This window comes from Strix aluco, chromosome 3 (genome assembly GCF_031877795.1).
Source record: "Strix aluco isolate bStrAlu1 chromosome 3, bStrAlu1.hap1, whole genome shotgun sequence".
NCBI lineage: Eukaryota > Metazoa > Chordata > Aves > Strigiformes > Strigidae > Strix > Strix aluco.
In genome coordinates, this window is record NC_133933.1 from 52,674,767 (window position 1) to 52,695,085 (window position 20,319).

Sequence of the window (20,319 nt, forward strand, 5' to 3'; positions counted from 1 at the left end):
CTCTGCCCACCCTCCTCCATTAACAGGTGCGATGACCCATGGGAAGCTCTCATTACTACAGCGCCATTCATGGGTATGGAATCTGGGCAGTCAGGGCTAATTCTACCTGCTCTTGGGGCGTGGGTGTATTGGTCTGAGCTTTTGTCGCTTTTTTTGGTGCATCAACACCAAGTCTTTTTTTATACAAGCTCAGGGTCTCACTGCAATGTACAACCTCCTGAAGAGGAATACTGGACCATAAATTAGGCTTATCAAATCTGTTAATGATTTTCTTGAAGCAAATATTCATACTTCGAATATTAGGAACTACTAAGCACTGAACACATGATGTACCAATTATCAACAACTGAGAGAAGACTAACAAAGCAAACGCCTTTTCTTTTTCCTCCATCAATGACCTTAACCATGACCTCTAAAGAATGCCTTCTTTGAAATGAACAAGTGTATTTTTTATGCTCTATTAGTCCAGCAGACTAACAGAACACACAGCTATTTGTGTGAGATTTGCTGTAAAGATGCACCTAGCCAAACAGTTTGCTAATGCCTTCAGAACAGAAAACAGGCGTTTCGCATCAGTCAGTAGCTTACAGCAGCTTTTTACAAGCCCAGTTCTCACTGTAAAGATTAAAAGGAAGGTGTTTTTTTTTTTAAAGTCTATGTTCCTCTAATTTTCAACTTAAAAGCTGTTGTATGGCAGAGAAAAATTGTGTATACCCTTTCAATGTTTGTAAGGAGCTAACGCTTCTAGTTGTTTGCTTTATGAAAATGCTTTTCTGCACTGCATTCAGCCTTAAGACCATCGTTCAAATTTGGCATCTGTCAACAACTTCAACAGATGGGGTTTATCTCACCAGTTTTAACCATCTCATCTAAGCTGCTCACTTAAGCTTGTCTTAAGCAGGGGAGAGAGGCATGTCCAGGCAGCAATTCATCCCATTAAGACAAATGGGTAGGAACCATTCTGTGGAGGTACCAGCTTCCCCCTGTCCCATCACTGACAGAGCCTAGACATTAACTATGCAGCTAAGATTAGGTGAGATGAAATCACGAAACATGAAGGAGTTAAGCATGGAAATTCAGCAAAGTATTTCCATAGCTGTTTGCCACTGTCATTTAACTTGCAGCATTTGCCTTCAAAGTTACCATCCTACTTTGGGTATAACATCTATTTTCTGAACAGCTGAAATAATTAGGACTTGCTAGCTATAATACTGAAAAAAAAAAAAAGCACTCAGCTTTTATTCAATTGACTTTTTACTGAATTCACTTGCCAATATATCTGTGAGTAATCAATAATAAATCCTTACTTTGCTTCTAACACACAATATCAAGACAATTTATATGACACTGCTTTTCCAAAAGTAAAACATACCAAGCCTGGTGTAAGGCTCTGCTTTTACCACAAATTAAGCAATAGCAAAAAAAAGTTTTCTCTCTATATTTTTAAGTCTCTGGTGGATTAGAGAAAAAGATGATCCAGTGACTGGATTTAGTAGATCTAGATTTAATTTCCTGTATGGATCTGAGTAAAGCCCTCATTTACAAAGACCAGAACAACATTATTTTTTGAATTTATAAAGGTACAGTGGGGGTAAATTCATTTCAGGTCAAGAAGCATCTGCACTTTGATAATAGATGCAACTTGAATTTATTTATTTTTGTAGCTGAGAGCAGGGAATGTGTTTCAGTGAAGACCTTGGATAGGTCTCAAAGTACTGTTTCATTTCATTTTTAATACTTTGTCACTTAAACAATGCACCCTGCAGGCAAAGAGATTTTTTGACATAAAACTTCTTGGAAAAGTGAAAGATTTAATTTGCTCTTTAGAAAATGACAAAACATTTTACAAGACAAACCCTACTACCACCTATATCCCATTACCTCTAACAGGGGATTAAAACATCCCAGATAACAGGTCTGGAGAACATGATACCAAATTCTGGGGGGCGAGGGTGGGGAAAGAGTAGGGTTTCTGAACCCAAGCCAACCTTAGCAAAAGTACAGTTGTTCCCCATCCCACGGTATAGTTTGCCCTCAACAGCTCAGAGATTACAGAGAGCTGCTGACTGTTCTGCAAAAAATGTCTCCACAGGTTTGGCAACTTAAAGCAAGCAGCTTCTTTCTGGTTTCTTCTTATATTGAAAGAAATTACTTCTCACCTGCATTGTAGTATTGATTGAATGATTACTTTCTGCCTGGACCTGTGGTTTTTCTTCATAATTCGGCCACTGACTCTGAGCTGGACCCATTCGATCCTGGGACTTTGAAGCTGGGAATGTGAAATATTCTCTAGTATAGGTCTGTGTTGGGATGGGATAAGCTTCAGGTCGTGGAGGCAGAGTCTGTTCCTGAAAAAGGTAGAAAGAACATAAGGTAGAATTTTCCAGTCACACAGATCTGTACAGAGTATTATTCTAAACATACATTTTCCAAATGTTTTCTTTTGTCTCATAAGAGCATTATTTGTCTGGAACAGGAGATAAAGAGGTTGTCTAATATCAAACATAATTGTGGTTATGACTCATGTTTTTATGGTCTGAAAACAAGTACACAGTATTGTACAAACCTAAGAAATCACAAGGACAACTTCATGAACAAAATTTAATAAAAACACTCAAAGCTGTCTCAATCTTTCATTAGCTGTAATAAGCAAAACCCCCACCCAGTCACTAGCACCAGCATTATGTTCAAATAGTTAAGACAGACACTGGTTTGACTCAAGCACATTGACGCTATTGATAGCTAAGGAAAGTTTAATAGCCAGCATTTTGCTTGCCACTTCTGACCTCTGTACAAAGATTTCCAGTAGAGACTGAGGTTATTTTGGTGGTAGTTCCAGATGCATATGCATTCTTTCCCCCGGGGCTTGGAGGCTGATCTGTTGGAAAGTTGAAGTGCACATTTACATGACTGTTAATAATAATTTACATAACTTAATAAAATAATAGTATTCACAAAATAACCATGGTTTTTCCTTTTAATAGTTCTAACAAGAGGCTTCCTCCAAATGTTAGTACTCCATTGTCATTTTAAACTGAATCAATTTTTAAAAACAATCATCTCCTTTTTGAACACAACAGCCTCTAAAACTGGTGGAGGAGGCATCTGCCCCTAAAAGAAGGATAATCTTACTTACTTGCTACATTGGGACTGGAGCGATGATCGGCTCTGTTCTTCATTAATCTATCATCCCCTGGCAGCTTCTTTGGTTCGCTGTACTCTGTCCACGGCAGCTGAGGGCTCTCAGGTGACCCATTTTGAGTGGAGTTGTTATACAGCTCAAAACCTTCACTCTTTGGTCGGGGTTTACCTGAGCCACGGCGGTCAGAAACTGTAACAGTTGGATATGTATTTTCTCCCTTTCACTTATATTAACTACCATCTAACATATATTTTTTCAAACCAGAGTTACCTTGTATTTATAATTAAAAATTAGTTCCCAGTAAAGCAAATGCTAGATTTTAGTGTCTTTACTGCAGACACACAATCCCACTCTTACATCACCTATATAGGATTCCTTTGATTTGTATGCTTCAAAAGAGCTTTTGAAAAGGTATCAGAATATTTGGAAAAGCCTAATGTGCTTTACTGAAAAGTCTCTTGCTGACCCTCAGAAGCACAGGGCATCTGGGATGGTGTTCTAAACTGCGATTATAAAGATTTATCCTTTTACCCTATTCTTTTCTATACTGTAGTACTAACCTATATGTAGAAAAGGTCTTCCTCTACAACATTATTTTACTAAGACTTAAATATGTCTTTTGTTAGTTCACTGAAGTAGGGTGATGAAATATATAACATTAGAGAAACATGCAAGAACTCCTTATGATCAGACACAGAAACTTAAGAAGATGCATTTCAACATTTCTAGTTTTTAAAAAAAAAAAAAATTCAATGGCAAAACATGTTCCACGGGCTTCTGTTTCTATTTACTTCTCTCTTAATAATTATATTGTACTCTGGTTACAAGGAAGTCATATTCCAAGAGGGGAGAAGCCTTTATGAAAGGGATAAAAAAGCCACTGAAGTTTATTTTGCACCCTTTGTATTCATTATACTCCCTTTGTTAAAATAAAAATTACTTAAAATGAGAACTGTGCTTAAATGCATCACTTAATTTTTTAAAAGGCACACATGCGAAGCATTTATTAATTATTAGACTAGCATAATTTCAAACAGTATTTAAAACCAGATGAATTTTTGATAAGAAAGGAAATTATTATTTTCTGTGCAATTATGTTTTCTTATTTAATATTTTGGTAATATTTGGCAAACTACTGTGAATTATTGTATTTTCTGCATCCTATGACTTATAAAGGTGTTATCAACATAAACAATATTAGCATTTTTACCTCTTTGCATCATGGGGGATGGCTGATTAAGCAGGGTTGCCAGACCATGGTAAATTGCTCCTTGTTTTGCTACTTCCAGTGTTACTACAGAACCTGTCCTAGTCATAAGTTCTGCTGCCCTGCAATAAAAGCCAAAGCAACCAAAACAGAGTTAGGCACTGTATTACTTAGTTCGCATTATTATCAGCTTGTATGTCATGATTTCTCACATTTACTCTAGTAATCTTGTTTGACAAAACACTCTTTTTCTGATTAATACTTAAAACAATTTTGAAAAAAGTTAGATGATGATGATGACTAGAAGATGTCCTACAGGCAAGTACTATTTCCAATTTCTGCAGTTAAAGGTCAGAAGTCAAAATATTTAATATTAGAGCTAAATAAAATTTGCCCAAAACTAAAGCCCAAAAGTGTAATACAATCTCTTCTACATAGATAACCCATGTCATATACAGAAAATACTACATGAACAATTGAACTTGTTACTAAGGTTATTCATAGGCAGTTATAAAAAGCCAAGACAAAGCCTAACATGTGAAAAAATAAGGTTCAGTCCTTTCCAGTAAATTATTACTCTAGCATTTTCTTCATGTAAAGACACTCAAGGAAAGCATTCCATACCTTTCCTGGGACAGGCCCACCAAACTTCGACCATCCACACTGAGCAGCTGATCCCCTGCAGCCAGACGACCATCCTAAATACATATTCAAGAGGGAAGAAAATTCATATACCAATGCTAACATGGTCTGAAACAGTTATTCACACACTAGCAAACAAAGGATTTAAAAGCATTTCCAAAGGATCTTTCTACCTTTGAACTTCTGATGTTTAAGAATATTACTAACCACATCGGCAGCACCTCCTTTCACAACAGACTTGACATATATTCCAAGTTTGTCTTGACCAGCACCCTACAGAGAAAGGGGCATTAATTTATTACATTTATATTCGATCTCTTAAGCATTCCACAAGTGTTAATCAGAATTTTACATGGCTAGGTAAACTTTTAGATATTCCACAACTGGAAAAAAACAGTTACACAGAAAAGAGTTACATTCATTTAAAGTCAAAAGAAAATTTTAATATTAGGCCTATTGAACCTGCAAGCATTATTAGAAGCAAAGAATATTTGGTCTTAATGCAAGCTTGAATAAGAAAGAAAATACATTAACTAAAATTTATGCTTTAGACGTTTGTTCTAATCCCCTTCTAATAAGAAATACTTATTTGCACTTTTACATGCATGTTATTATTTTTTATGTTTTATGTTCCAAAAGACTGCATTGTTTCCCTTGCTAATACCCAAATGAAACAAGGTAAATTGCAGATTACAAGAAACAGGAATAGAAATGCTTTTTACATTTGTTAGGACCGTGAAGGAGCTAGTGTAAAGGAACAAACAGTGCCCTAGTTTTAAATTAAACAAGTAGACATTATAAGTCTTTCAGAGCTGACAGAGCCAATATTTGAGTCTACTGCAAAACCATGAGATTTTGTTCATAAAACATCTGCTTCAAAGTATTCCGCTAAATTTTGAAAGGACTGTTAACAGTGAACTTACGGCGAGACAGATTCAAGACAAGAGAACATAAGCATCTATTCAAGCCATGCTGTTGCATCATCCACATGCTCCAATTTACAAGACACCACACAGATCAGTCTGAATGTTAGTACCACAAACCTTTAAATTGTCGCTTATAACGTAAGACAATCACTTGTGATTTTATTATCTACTATAGCAAATGGTGCCATTTTACACTCTTTACTTGGAAGAGTGCCAAGTTTTTAACAGAGCACAGTTTTTACTGTAATGTTGTTTTCTGAAATATCTCCCCAAGTTACTTCGACACTGAATATGCAACTTCATCCTCCTTTCTTCCCCCAACCCCAGCTTTACCAACGCCTTTTTTTTTTTTTCCACAGCAAAAGCATTCATTGCTTCCACTGTTATAATAAAGTAAAATAAAAATCAAGGTGAAGATTATTCAAAAGCTAGTGTTGCACATGGTTTTCTAAGCAAGTGAAAGACCTATTTTTATTCATTAAAGCTTGAGTTAATCCCAAACGTTTACTCAAAAGCCACAGAAAAGGAATTCATTCAAGTCCCATGATTCCAGATTAACATTCTACACGTCCAAATTTTTCATAAAAGGGAAAAAAGTGCAATAAATAACTGAAGTAAGGACACTTTCTTTGTCTGGAAAGAATATAACGGGCTCTAAAAACTTCAAGGTAACTGCAGAATATTTTCAACTTTATATCAAAAGATCAGTTAAAGTTATGAGAAATGCAAGTCAAAACATAGCTAGATAAAAATAATGAAAAATGAAATCATGCTTCACAAATCTGTTTTGTTTTTTCCCAACCAACCAAGAAGCATACAGGGAAGGATGATCTTATTGACAGAACAGCTAGACTTCCAAGACAGTCATGGCAATATCTCTTACCAGGAGTTCTGGTGATAATAACTGATTCAACAATGGATAGGAAGTTGTTAGTTTTCACAAAGAATGGAAGTTTTCAGAGAAGCCCTGAATGAATGTGCTGTTCACTATGCTCGTAAGTGTTCCAGGAAAAGGGCAAACAATAACGTAACTGAATTTACCATACAGAAAATTTATCAAGTAAGTCAAAACCAAGAGTTGGAGAAGGATCACATGATGCTGAACACTGGAGAAATAATGGGGGAAAATGTATTTCACTGGTCCAAATGTGAAGTAATGCTCCAAACCTTGTAAGGGACCAGTCCCACCAGGGCACTGGCAGCAGAACAAGTTACCACCTTACCTTGTTGGGAACTGAAAACAAAGATGATGGGGTTTATATGCTCCTTCATGGGGTTTATATGCTCCTTCATCTGCCTCCAAACACTACATACACCTAGAGGCAAGCTCCTTTAGTTCCAAAGGGCAAAAGAGTCAACAGCAACTCACCTACCCACCTTGTAGTTATAACCTCATGCATCATGTGGTAATGTTAATTGCACAGACCAAAGAGCAGTTCTTCTAGGAGACCAGACTATCTAAGACTAACCAGAAGCCTCTGAAGCCACCTGGGATTGACATTGCTTTTATTCTGTCCTAACTTCAAAGGATGCTAGCAAGAATCTCATCCCCTTGGGTCCAGGAATTCAAAAAAAGATCTGCCTAATACAGTCAAAGATTAGGTAAAACCAGCAAGCCTTTAGAAGAGCATTGCCACTTAGAACAATGCACATATTAATCAAGCAGTTTTGGGATTGTGACTTTACATTAGACGCTATATCCATACACATCACCTTTCTTATGCTTATGATTGTTAGTGCACATTAAATGAAGTTGAAACCTTTTATTTAAGCCCATGAACTGGTTTGCAGATAGTGATGGGATAAACATTTGTAATTGCACAAATATCCATATAACAGTTTCTAAACTAGCTTTAACTCCTCAATAAAGATCTTTTTTAGTCACTGTTTTCAGAACCATCTTCACATATCAGCTCAAATATCTGGAAGCCAACAGAACTAACAGAAAAGAACAAACAAAACAGAAACCACCACAGTCACTAAAAATCCAAAAGGTTTACATTTAGGAAACTTTACAATTCTGATTACTGCCTTCCAAAAATGACACCAGCAGAACTATGAGGCTCAGAGGATAACAAGGATGATCAGAAACATGGAATAGTTTTTTTGAGAGAACCAGGTAGACAAACATGGACTCCTCAGCTTAGTAACCATCAAGGAAGTAAAGGTCTATGGGATTTTGAGTGGCACAGATTGGATTATTTATCATCTCTCTAATCAGCCAACAGAGAAAGCTTTCTTACTCATGCTAGCACAGCTAGCATACTTTAAAAAGTAAAAACCAAAACACAACAAAAAAACAGATCCCAAACATTTTCCATAGCATTTCATAATTAAATTGGGAAACTGCCAGGAACAAGACTGCTGTAGATGCCAAAGTGTAAACATGCACAAAAAAGATCATAGATTCATGTAACGGCCCTTAAAGGGCTTTCAGAGAGAGAGAGGAAAAAAAAAAAAAAGATACAGATATAATGCACTCTGAAACAAATTCTGAAATTACAGAAAGCTAGAAACCAGGAGGAACCATTTTACACTTGTTTTGTTATGTTCTTTGGCTAAGCACCCTATAGCTGGAAGATACCAGATCAGATGGATTTTTGCTTGAACTGCTCCTGTGGTATAAGCCTTACAGTAATTCTTCATTATGATTTGAAGGAGCTGACATTTTAGTCTTTATTCCTTCTTTTTAAATGTTTTTATGAAGCCTATACAGTTTGTCAATCCCTTTCCTGTTCTTTTAAGAGAAGTTACGAGCAGATGTGTTAGCTCCAAGTCATCTCACTTAATACAAAACTAATGAATTTTGAAAGCATAAAAAATGATTTAAAAATAAATCTCCATTCAGATTACATTAAAAAAAATCTTTATCAGCTACCACATCTACTCACATATTATTAGGACAAATGAGTTCCTTCTCTGCCTAATTCACATGTCATTTAATGTTTCTAACAACATGCCTGTGCTCTCACTTATGCTTGGGAAGACTTCTCACTAAGCATCCTCAAATTTAACTCATCGTCTTCCCTCAACTTTTACCCTAAGCTTTATAGTAATTTGCATCCAAATCTTAATTTCTACTAAAACAGACTTAATTTTGCTTCAGTTCCACCTTCCAGGAGACTGCCTTAGAAGGAAATGTACAGTTATTAAAGACACAAAAGGGATGTTAATATGTAGCTAGACATGCACACTAAACTCCAAAGTGAGCAAAATTCTCACACACACCACATGAATTTTTCTCCTGTCATTTACTGACATTACAATAAAACAGGTTTCTTTGTAAACTGCTTATTAATGTGCTTTTCTTTCAAAGGAATGTGAAGGTCAACACAAAAGTATTCCCTCACAAACAACACAGAGCAATGACATGTGTGTATCAGTAGCAATAATATGGTAAACATTCTTTTCAGTTTATTTTCTCCAATCCTGAATACCAAAAGCATGTGTATCTATAAAGCTGTTAGTCTGAACAGAAGAACACAACTGTAAAGAAGTTAAATGACTCTGGAAAGCAAGAATTTAGTAAGCATAAAAGATGGTTTATAAGCCCCTCTCACCCACTCAAGATTAACTTACTGGAACCTGCAGCACATTTTCTCAAATCTATATAGTCAAATACAAAACCCCAAAAAACTTTACAAGTATTTTTCAAAAAACACTGCTGTGAATTCTAGATTTAAAAAAGCCACACCCACAGTAGTAAACTGTCTAGTGCTACCAATCTACCTGTTTTCTTTCACACTTGAAGCAACTTTTTCCCACATTCCTTGCAGAAAGTTAAATGATAGTAGCCTTTTGAGGAAAAAAGTGAGAAATCCTTCCCCTTCAGCAATAATTTAAGGAAATTTTCAAGGTGTGTAACTGGAAAAACCCCACAAACCTACTACTGCTGCTACTGGGTGACAGTATCCCTGAACCGAACTGCATGAGCATAACACTCTACTCTGAAGATCTCCTTTGTTTAGCTCTAAATGATATCCATTGCTGCAATGCATAGCCAAAGAGGAGAACCATAGGGAAAAAAGATTTATAAGGAAGGTATTAGCTGATCTGATTTAGACAAACAGTGAATTGTGAACTGAAGAAAGGGAACATGGTATTTAAAAATTCTGATACTTCAAGAACATTAGACCTGAACTTCAAAATGAGAAAACACCTCCATTCTGTACTTTTACAATACAGTTAAATAATCAGTATGAAAGAACAACCCAGATCATAAAAACTGCATAAAGCACAGAGAACTAAATTTGGAGGCCAGCAGTGGAGCACTATTTACACATTTCAGTATTTTTTGAAAAACATTATATTAACTTAATTCCAATGACACTAGCAGAGCACTCATGCAGTGTCACGAAGAAACCCACCCACCCACCTGCCTGCTCCCATGCTGTCTTGCACTTGGACCCCTGCAGGCACTACTGTGTCGTGGCAGGTCCCACAACAGATCTGACTGAAGGCTAAGCTGACAATCCCCAGATCCTCTCCTCCCAAATGAAAGCTTTGTTTTCAACCAAATCAGCTTCCTAAAATTGTTTACAGCACAGCATGACTGTTCATAACCATACAGGAAAGGGGGGTGCTAGGAGGGGCCTGGATCAATAAGGGGGGGTGACATTACTGTCGTTAAGCTGTTGTGCTAACTTTTATGAAGTTACAGAAGCTGTGTACCTGTGCTAACAAATGTGTAATTGTCAGGGGCTGTGAATATATAAGACAAATATCAGGTAGGCCTTTCACATCAGACCCCAAGCTGGGCTTTTCACTGCTAGAAACCCAAAAGCCCTCTTTGAGAAGGAAAATAAGAGCCAAGAATTGTTCGTCTTTTAAATGTAAGAACATTCACCCATGGTTAGAGCATATCTGTGAACTTCCACTAAGGAAGTCTTTTTAATAAGCAATACAGAAAAATGCCAAGGAAGTTTGACCTAACAGAGTATTTCAGTTTAACACTGCCCAAGTAATTCTCAAATGGGTTAAAACAGCATGACATAAAATAATCAGAGCTTCACTGCTGCAGCCTCAGACTCCACTATTTGGTGAATGTGATTTTTGACCCAACAAACTTAAACTGTTCTGAATTCCTAAATCCTACTATAGGTCACCTATTGACTTGTCAAGCAGCTCTGAGAAGTATCTGCAAAGCAAAAGTCTTCTAGTGGAAGCTGAGTCCCAAAACAATTTCAAAACCCAAAAAGAGCCACAAACATCCAGATTCCCACACAGAGAAGCAAACTACACAGCGGAAAAACATCTTCGTTGTAAGCTTTAGTAGCTTGCATGGCAAGCGCACCCAAAAGACACTTCCCAACTTTGCCAAGGCCCACCCATTCCCCTTCTAAAAATGATTTGTGAAAAATACAAATCATCCTAACTTAAAGCAAGGAATGGAAATGAATAGCATATCTAGAATTGAAGCAAATGTATTCCCATTAAAAAAAACAACACACCTTTACTGATGTAATTACACAACAGGATAAAAATGTCCCGCTTTTTTTTCCAGGAAGCTTAGTCGGGTCTGAGTAAAAACACAAAAAGGTTCATGACAATAATCTTCTCTGTGCTTGGGTTTATTCATCTTTAAGATGGATGTACACAACCAACGCACGTGGGAAACTGAGGAGAACAATTAGATCTAGTACCCAGAATGAAGCCACGCATCTGCATGAGATGCAATACCTGTATGAAGTTTTTCTTATCCTCTAACTCTTAAGAAGTAATTTAATGCTTTAAAACAGCACAAGTTGAAAGATGTTAACATACCACACTTGCAAGTTTGGCATGCACTTGACTTTAGTTAGAGTATGAGAATAATTAATCCTAAATTTGCCGTGACGTACAGGTTGCTGCAGGAATTCTATAACAATGGGGAACTTTCATATTTAGATGGAATTTTAATAGATCTTCTAATCCTACTTGGGAGGTAAAGGCAAACACAAGACACTGCTTCATACAGAAGTCTGCTTAGAATGGTAAGTCAGGTCTTTATCCTAAATCTAAATGAAGAAAAGAATGTATGGGAAAATATTTAAGTGACCAGACTACCTTGTAAAAAGTAAATAAACGAGTCCTCCTCATTTAGGGCAAGTATGAAAGGAGCTTCAAGTCAAGAAGATAACCACAAAACTGAGATATGAATCACTATCAATAAACCCAGCAATTAAAACTCACCAGCAGTTCTATTTCCTTTAGATCTGGCTTTATTGCATCTGTGTGGCCTACATACTCTGGCCCACAATATTTAAAGTGGGACAGAAAATACGTAAGCTTTTAGAAAAGAGGACTAGCTTTATTTTTGTCACAGTAGCCTAGTTTCAAATAGTTCTTATCACAGAACAAAAACAAAATCTTACAAGATGAAGTCTAAAATTACAACCCGAGGATATAAATAAAAGGAAGGAAATAAAACACAGAGAGGCTTAAGTTTATTACACATTTGGATGACGACGATTGTTGGGAGTTTCACATCAGTACTGTTCATAGGTCACGGGTTGCATAGTCCATGCAAATTTAACTCTTCATTTGAAATTAAATGAAAACTTCAAATTATTGAAGTGGTATTAGTTAGGCCCTAGTTTAGTGTAAGCATTGTTCAACAATGTTCAGCTATGTTCTTATCTAGCACATATAAGGAAAACTTATTTATAACAAGAGATACTTATTTTTCTGGTGGTTTGTAGTTGAATTGACAAGGGACCTTCTCAAATAACTGAGTAGACCCTACACATGAACTGACATGGAATCTTCTGCACCTGAAGTCCACTCATGTAGTAAATATTGCAATTCAACTACGAAACACTGTAAAATACATAAATACTGTAATTCAATTCCAAAACACCATAAACTGATCATAAAAAAAAAATGGATGTGCCCCCTCTATGTAATGAAATATTATATAAAATACTACAAAACTTCCCAAATCAATGCTTTTCAAAGCAAAAACCCCTGATCTGTTAGAAGAAACTAAAATTGCAGACTATATTCCCAAACCGTAAAGTAACATGTATATACACTAAAACAGCAGAGGATTTCATGAACAAGAAAGAAGTAGCTTATACATGTAAGAGAAAAAAAATAGCAGTAGTTATTTGTTTCAGAGGATGTTTTATCATTCCTCCATCACACTGAATAAAAAAACCAAACCAAAACCTAAAACCAACAGCCAACCAACACCCCCAATACCCTTACAGTATCAACAGAACTTCATCTGAAAATATGACCAAAGACTGGAACTTCAGCAAGAGCTTTCAGCCCTTTCAAGAAAAACCTATTTATCTCAGAGATTAATGAATTCAAACAGACTAGAGCCAACAAAAAAGGGTCAAAATTAAAGTCTCACCTGAAACAACAACTTTTAAAATTCTTTTGTTACACATATAGTACAACTAACATTGGTATATACTGACATATATGTTCATATACGTATATATTCTCCACTAATTCAGAAAAAGTGCTTGCTAAGTACTTACATTTTGAAAATTAAGAAGTAACAAAAACTGTAAACTTTCATTTATAAATATCTTTTCTAAATAAGCAGGAGGACAACTGGAAAACTTAAAGCTAGTATCCCAGGACACATCACCTGATATAAAGGAATTTAGTAAAGAATTTACTGAATGAGCAAACAGATTAATTGACTGAATGACTTTCCTGTAGGGTCTAAAAGATTTAGAAAAGTTCTGAAAACTCATGCAACTATGGCAATCCATAGAAAATAAAGAGCAAATTTTGGCACCTCTGGTCAGCCCAACTTCAGTCTCTAGAATGCTGCTACAATACACTTAAGAGTCATGGCACTAACACAGGGCAGTAAAAGTGGAAAAAAAAAAAAAAAAAAGGTGTCCAGCACTAGAGTCCCTCATTAAAAGAGAATCTGGAAGGTGAAGAAAATAACAAACCTCCCAAATATTAGGTTTGTTCATGGGATTTCCACTCTTCAGGTCACACAGACTGCAACCTCAAAAAAATCTGGAAATTTGCTGTGAGCAGGAGAATGGAGGGAAAATGGAAGTTGATACAACAAATCCAAGTCAATCGCATATTTAATGCATCAAAGGAAAAAAAAAACAACCAACCCACAAGAATACACTCAGCTGACTAAGATTTATGGCAGATGAAGGTATGCAAAGATTTCACACCTGCTGTCCAAATGGGTATTTGTCCCTTTTAAGCCTGGTATGATTCTCTGCTTGACTATAAAAATTCTATCATATTCTATGTATCTAGTTAAAGAAGCCAAAGGACTGAGTTGGATAATGCAATTTAAGCTTGGCTTTTGAAACAGCCTAACAAGAAACGAGTCATTTTCCATCACATCTGCTTATCATCTGGGCCATCTATCAAGCAACACATCAGCGTACAGTAGTCCATACTTGTTTTCACAATTAGTGTTATTTTGCAAGCCCCTCCTTGCTCTAACAGGATTGCGCCCAAAATATTCCATTTGCTTAAAAAATTACTATGAGAACTATAGAAATTGAAGAGGCAGCATTAAAAAAAATTTACAGCTACTTCTACAGAATAATCAGAATAATAAGAAAAAGAATGAGATAGACTACAGTGATATGAAAAAAGAAACAACTACTCCTACTCCAGAAGAATGTAAAATTGAGGACGTACAAGACTACAGTAGTAATGACAGAATTAAAGAAAGTATTCAAGGAGAATAGATTTCATTGCTAGTGTTGCTGTGTTGCAAGATGAGTTTTATAAGACCTCCTTGTCAGTAACAAACACAGGAAACTTTGGCTCATGTACATTACATCAGCCCTAAAATCAGAACATGCCATATAGTGCAACTGTATATAAAGTCTGAGTAACAGGAACATCAGATATAGTCTTCCTAATGGCAGCATCACAGCTAGCCCACGAGCTGGTGAGTCAGTCACCATGGAAGCATTAAAAGCAGACAGAAGAAATCCCGCCTGCTCCTCCTTCCCATTTGGTATTTGCCAGGACAAGCAGCCGTAACGGCATGGTGGAAACAACAGGTGGGTCCTTCTGGTGAGTGTCAACACACAGCTCGGTTCCCAGGCGAGCCACCCATGCCACGCTATGTGGGGATCTGCCACCAGCAGCATGAGGGGCTGGAGGTGTCTAGACACCACACAGCCCCTCCAGTACCCCAATCTGAAGGTATCAGAGTGGGAAAGAAGGTCCACGTATCAACAAGGTGATAACCTCTTTAACAGTTAAGCTATTCCCATCCTCAAATACCATGTCCCACAACTAGCTTAGGCAGACCACAAACTAGCCATACTTTCGGTGACATGGTATATTCTTGCAGTTGTAGTACATCTGTAGGATGACCTAGCTATTTCAATATCTATCATTAGAATTAAAACCATGAAAACTATTACAAGCACACTTTTCCAGTTGTTAGGAATGACAGCGAAATTGTAGTATTAATTAAGGAAAAACTATGCATCTGCACCTAACCAAACTGGTAATGCTCCAGACAATTAACAGTAAGGTCTTGTCTTTACTTGTTCTATACCATCATTTGCCCATACCTGTTTAGCTTCACGTGTTCTGTTTATCACTCCAATAAAACTGAAGCAGTGAACAGCTTCCAATATCACGTTTGATTGAAGAAAAAAATACACTTCAGTAACAATTTTAAAAAAAATGTTACAAGTATTAAAAACTACTTTTATTTACATAAAATGCAAGAAAGCCTTCCTAATGACCTTTCAATACCGATTTGAAGATTTCTGTCTTAAATACATGAATATTTAAATGGTTTCAAGCTTCACATAAATAGTAATACGAAAAACTACTCCTGAAGCAAAGGTATCTTCACTCTCCAATTATAGTTTGGCTGAATCCACAAAAGTGTGCCATACAGCTACCAATCTTTTCAAAATAATATTCCAATTTAAGTGGCTTCAGATACCAAGACTGCATGTCAAAACACTCCAGTGGTTCACATAAACCATTGGAGATTTAAAAAAATCAAATACTTTCTTGGTTTTTGCATAATTCTGCAAACATTTACAAAGATTTCATTTTAATAATGTAGATATCACATACACATGTACATACACATATATACATACATACACAAATATATCTTGCTGAAATATTAGGATCTGGTATCTTTCACAACAGTTCAAGGATGACACTGTTTCCACAAGCTGGTCTTTTTCATTAAGCTTCTGTTGTATTTTACAAAAATTAAACAGTTTAAAGACAGAATGAATCCCTGCAACTAAAAACGAAAATGAATCCCTGCAACTAAAATGTCTTTAAACAAAACTGGACGGAAATGTAGCTATCAAGCCTGATGCCAGCTATCAGGCCTGAAATCTTTTACCTGCCTATGCCCAGAGTAGATTTTACTCATTTTTATCAGGGCTAGGTTTCTGATTCCAGACTCTTAAGTTTACACAGAAAAAGTCTAAGTTTTTATAAACATCCTTAAAGGCAAATTTATGCAACAAAATGAAGTCTCAATCGGACCTACCTGGCAAGTAATTAGCCTAGAAGCATTTAAATAACCCAAGCTTGTAAGCACTTTAAAAAATACCAGTTTACTAAACTATGCAGGCAGTTTACAAATGTACTCTCTAGGAGGTAAAAGCAAAGTTTTCTTATCACCCAAACACTCACAGTCCCTAAAGCTGCATGCATTTTGTAGGTTGTATCTGGATGAGTACATACTTATCTACTTTATGTACTGAACACACTACATCTACAACTCATTGAACTACTTGCTGTCAGCCCAGGGGAATGAGAAAGGCCAACTTTGTAGTTCTTGGTCCCACCTCCAGTGAGGGCAAACTTCTCTGGCCTTGAATATCAGAAAAAAAACACTTTGTCAGAGGAAGCAAAGGCCTCGGCTGTCTCAAGACCAATGTAGAGACTTTGGAAATCCGTCATTGTTAGACAAAATATTTCATAGCATGCCCTGTATAATTTCCAAACATAACTGTGGTGAACCAGCGTACTGTATGTAAAGCTGGTCTGTTAGCTGCGGCTACAGCTGCTCCACGTAACATCATCCCCTGACTTAAAAAGAATTTTAAAACTGACCCATCTTCCACATATGTGAACTTGTGCTTTCCCCTCTCAAATTCTTGTTCATGGGGTGGGGGGAAACCAAACATTTTTGGAGTTGGACAAACTACAGTCACAAGTGGGCAAAACTTTTCCAATTAAACAGTGGAGATTCAAACTTTGGTGACAATCAACATTATACACAGGCCAAGAAACATCAAGTTTTTATCATCTATGGAGAATTCCGTTGCAGCTTTAAATTGCACTGGGCGGGAAAACAGATGAAAAATAAGTGTCTTACTATTCAGAGAAAAACCCACTAGATTGCAAGCAATACAGTAAGTATCACAGGACTCTGAAGCATCCAACAACCTGGAAACTTGATATCCAGTGTATCCAGAACCTCTATTTACAAATAGCCTCAAGAGGAGTAAAGAGAAAGGACTGAAGAGTTTTGTTCTGTTTAACAGAATAAGGGTTACCTGTTACTTTTTTACAAAAGAATGTTTGCAATCAAGATTGACTAGCACACTAGAGCAAGCAAGTGAATATATGCTCTATCTTCCTAAGGTGTGCTTCTCCCAGGAGATAAAAGACCAAAGAACCCCAGGGTGTTCTGTAATGGAATTCCTGAAATGTCATTAACAAAATATGCAGTACTGTAGTCTTGTGCCTATGTAGTAGTTTGGGTTTTTTTTTTAAATAAAATAATTATGGTATTCAGAAACCTTAGTAAGGCAATTAGATAACCACTGAAATTAGACATGCTGATGCAAACAGCTGTAGTGTCTTCTGTGCTAGACAGGAGTATATCAATTTGTAACAATGTGATTTTTCTCACACTCTGGAAATTGAGTGCTTCTAAAAGATACCTTCTTTGATGAAAGCAACTAAACGAACTAGCTAAAGCAACTGGCCTGAAGTCTCATTCTGAGACTGGAATCAAGTATACAACAGTTTCTACCTAACTGTACTTTCCCTGTTTCATGAGAACAAAAGTGGTAAGTAAAGGCAAAATGTTTTACATACGTCATTCGCAAAAGACTAAGCAAGTTTTATTCATTAATCTTTCTTGACCTTTCTGAAAGGGGAGCCTCTTTTATCATTATAAATGCTGCAACTTAAACGTCATACAATATTCTACAAATGCATAAAAGCACTCCTAATTTTTAACAAAAGAAATTAAATACATTAGCTTGTTTGGTTCCATTTCTCTTTTGTTTCAAAGGAAAAATCTTTTGTTGTGCTCAAGGAAAATACATTGCTTGAGGCCTATTTAAACAAGGGTTAACTTTTTAATGTATGTTTGCTATAAATACTCTATAAGCAGTGACAAACTAAGGGCTATTCAGAGTTATGTACCAATCTACAAGTTGCACTGCAATGTCAGTGATGTTCTTCCCTGTTAAGGCAACTCTGAACTAATGCCTCACCTTAATTATGTCTGTGGATAGGACTTCACAGACAAGACACACTGGGCAATCTATTTTGGAAGAAAATCACCCTGTATCTCTGCACTTTTTCAAAGAAATGGCTCTTGGCTCTATAGTTAAGGATAAATTACAACCCAAGAAGACCCCACAGCACAATCTTCCACATAATGCTGTTCTGCAGTTTCAGATGGATACAACTTAATACAGTATCAGTGTGTACACTATAGTGTACTATTAAGTACCTAAATTTCTACTCCAGTTGAGAGTATTATTCATACACAGAATTTGTTAACTTCTGAAAGCCTTTTTCATTAGTAGGAGAAAAAATTTAAAATTAAAATGCTGTATTAACATGTATCTAAACAGAATTTTGGAAGCTATTTGAATGCCAGAATTGAATGGAGTCTGGTAGAGGAAATCTAGCTAAAGCATATGTGCACTATAACTTTTGCAGGCTTGCTAGCAAGTGCCTGCATACAGAAGGTATTAGTGCAAGGAAGAACTGGCACATGAATTTTAAAACCCTCTTTGTTCCGGAAGGCATTAAATACAAATGTCTGCGTGACCCATTTGCAGTATCAATCTAAATACAAGCGAATAAATAAGACAAGAAACACTTTGCCTGAGCAGAGCTGTGGTCTCACAGCTAGAGAGAATAAAAGTCATGCTGTGCTGGCATAAGCTTTAGTTTTTAAACAGCATATGAAAGCACTAGCAAAATTTTATAGAACATCTACAAGGTACCAAAATTTAACCAAAAACACTGCTGGAAGTTATGAATCAACAAGAAACAGGAAAATTGCTAACACACAGCTACTTATTTGTCATGACAAAGACTAAACTGGCAATTTACATACTATCTTATTCCTGTGAGACTGAGAAATCTGTGCTGGAAATGACAATAGTATACTTTTATTTAAGTTCTCCTAAGAAGCCTTTTAAGGCAACATCAGTAGTTCAGACAGCTTATGTAAATTAGTATCAAACATTAAAAAAACAAATCAACTTCTAAATCTTCTCAATCAAACATTTCAATTAATTCATGCTGGCAGGAAAGTGCAAAATTTTTCCTTATACTTAGAAAGCACAGGCACAAGATTACTTCAGATACTGAGGTATCTGAAATCTCAAGACCTGGACCACAAGTAAAGAGCTAACAAGCAGCTAAAAAAATAAATCCCCATCAACTGTCTATATTTGCAAACACAGAGTAGAGAGAATCAAATTAGTAGATTGTGTTACCATTAACTATAAACCTAATTTTCAATTTTGAAAAAAAAATATTAATATTGTTAAATGAATGTTTAAGTCTGTACCTTCCACACAGATTATCTACAAGATATTTGTATAACAAACTTTCAGAAAAATTTCACATTGAAATTGACATTTCTGGTAGTCTTGAACCTTCTTTAAACTTAACACCTTAAATTGACTGTTAAATATAAAATGACAATCAGTGGTTTAGAAAATAAAGCTAATTAGAATGATTATACCTTAAGGACAAAAAAAATTTGCTAAATAATACAAATTATTTATGGTTAAGATGCCACACACTTGTTTTTAGAAAAGTAAGCCCCTTCCCCAGAATATTTATTGATGAACTTTCTCATTCAGTGTTTGAAATGCTTCCATTAAAAAAGAAGCACCTTATCACCATCTCATCCTATTTTAGCAAGCACATGGGGAACATTTAATCTAACCATCTGTTAAAAAACCCTAGAAAATACACTCTGATTTATATGCCAGCAGGGGCATATAAAGGCATTTTAAGGTGCTTGCATATATTTTAAGGTAACCTTTTCTCTTATACTAATAAAAGATGACTGAGCAAGAAATAAAGTGTGCAATACTTTAAAGAACTAAATTGTAGTATACTAATGACTATAACCAGCATGCGAAACAACAAAACCTGCAGAACATGGGAATCCTTTCTTTTGTGCAGTAGCAATCTAAACAGAATTTAAACGCCTC

General features: G+C 36.1%; 1 protein-coding gene across 24 annotated transcripts in view; it reads right to left on the bottom strand.

Moving 5' to 3' along the window:
* Nucleotides 1–20,319, bottom strand: part of AFDN (afadin, adherens junction formation factor) — a 132,896-nt gene that overhangs the window by 17,758 nt on the left and 94,819 nt on the right. For 23 of the 24 annotated variants that reach the window (XM_074818592.1, XM_074818587.1, XM_074818585.1 and 20 more), the window contains 6 exons: nt 5,199–5,264; nt 4,974–5,047; nt 4,353–4,471; nt 3,137–3,331; nt 2,787–2,878; nt 2,160–2,348 (listed from right to left, as the gene is read on the bottom strand). In XM_074818592.1, the coding sequence (XP_074674693.1) occupies nt 2,160–2,348; nt 2,787–2,878; nt 3,137–3,331; nt 4,353–4,471; nt 4,974–5,047; nt 5,199–5,264 (735 nt within the window). The remainder of the gene's footprint in view (nt 1–2,159; nt 2,349–2,786; nt 2,879–3,136; nt 3,332–4,352; nt 4,472–4,973; nt 5,048–5,198; nt 5,265–20,319) is intronic. The other variant, XM_074818572.1, reaches the window with a different exon arrangement.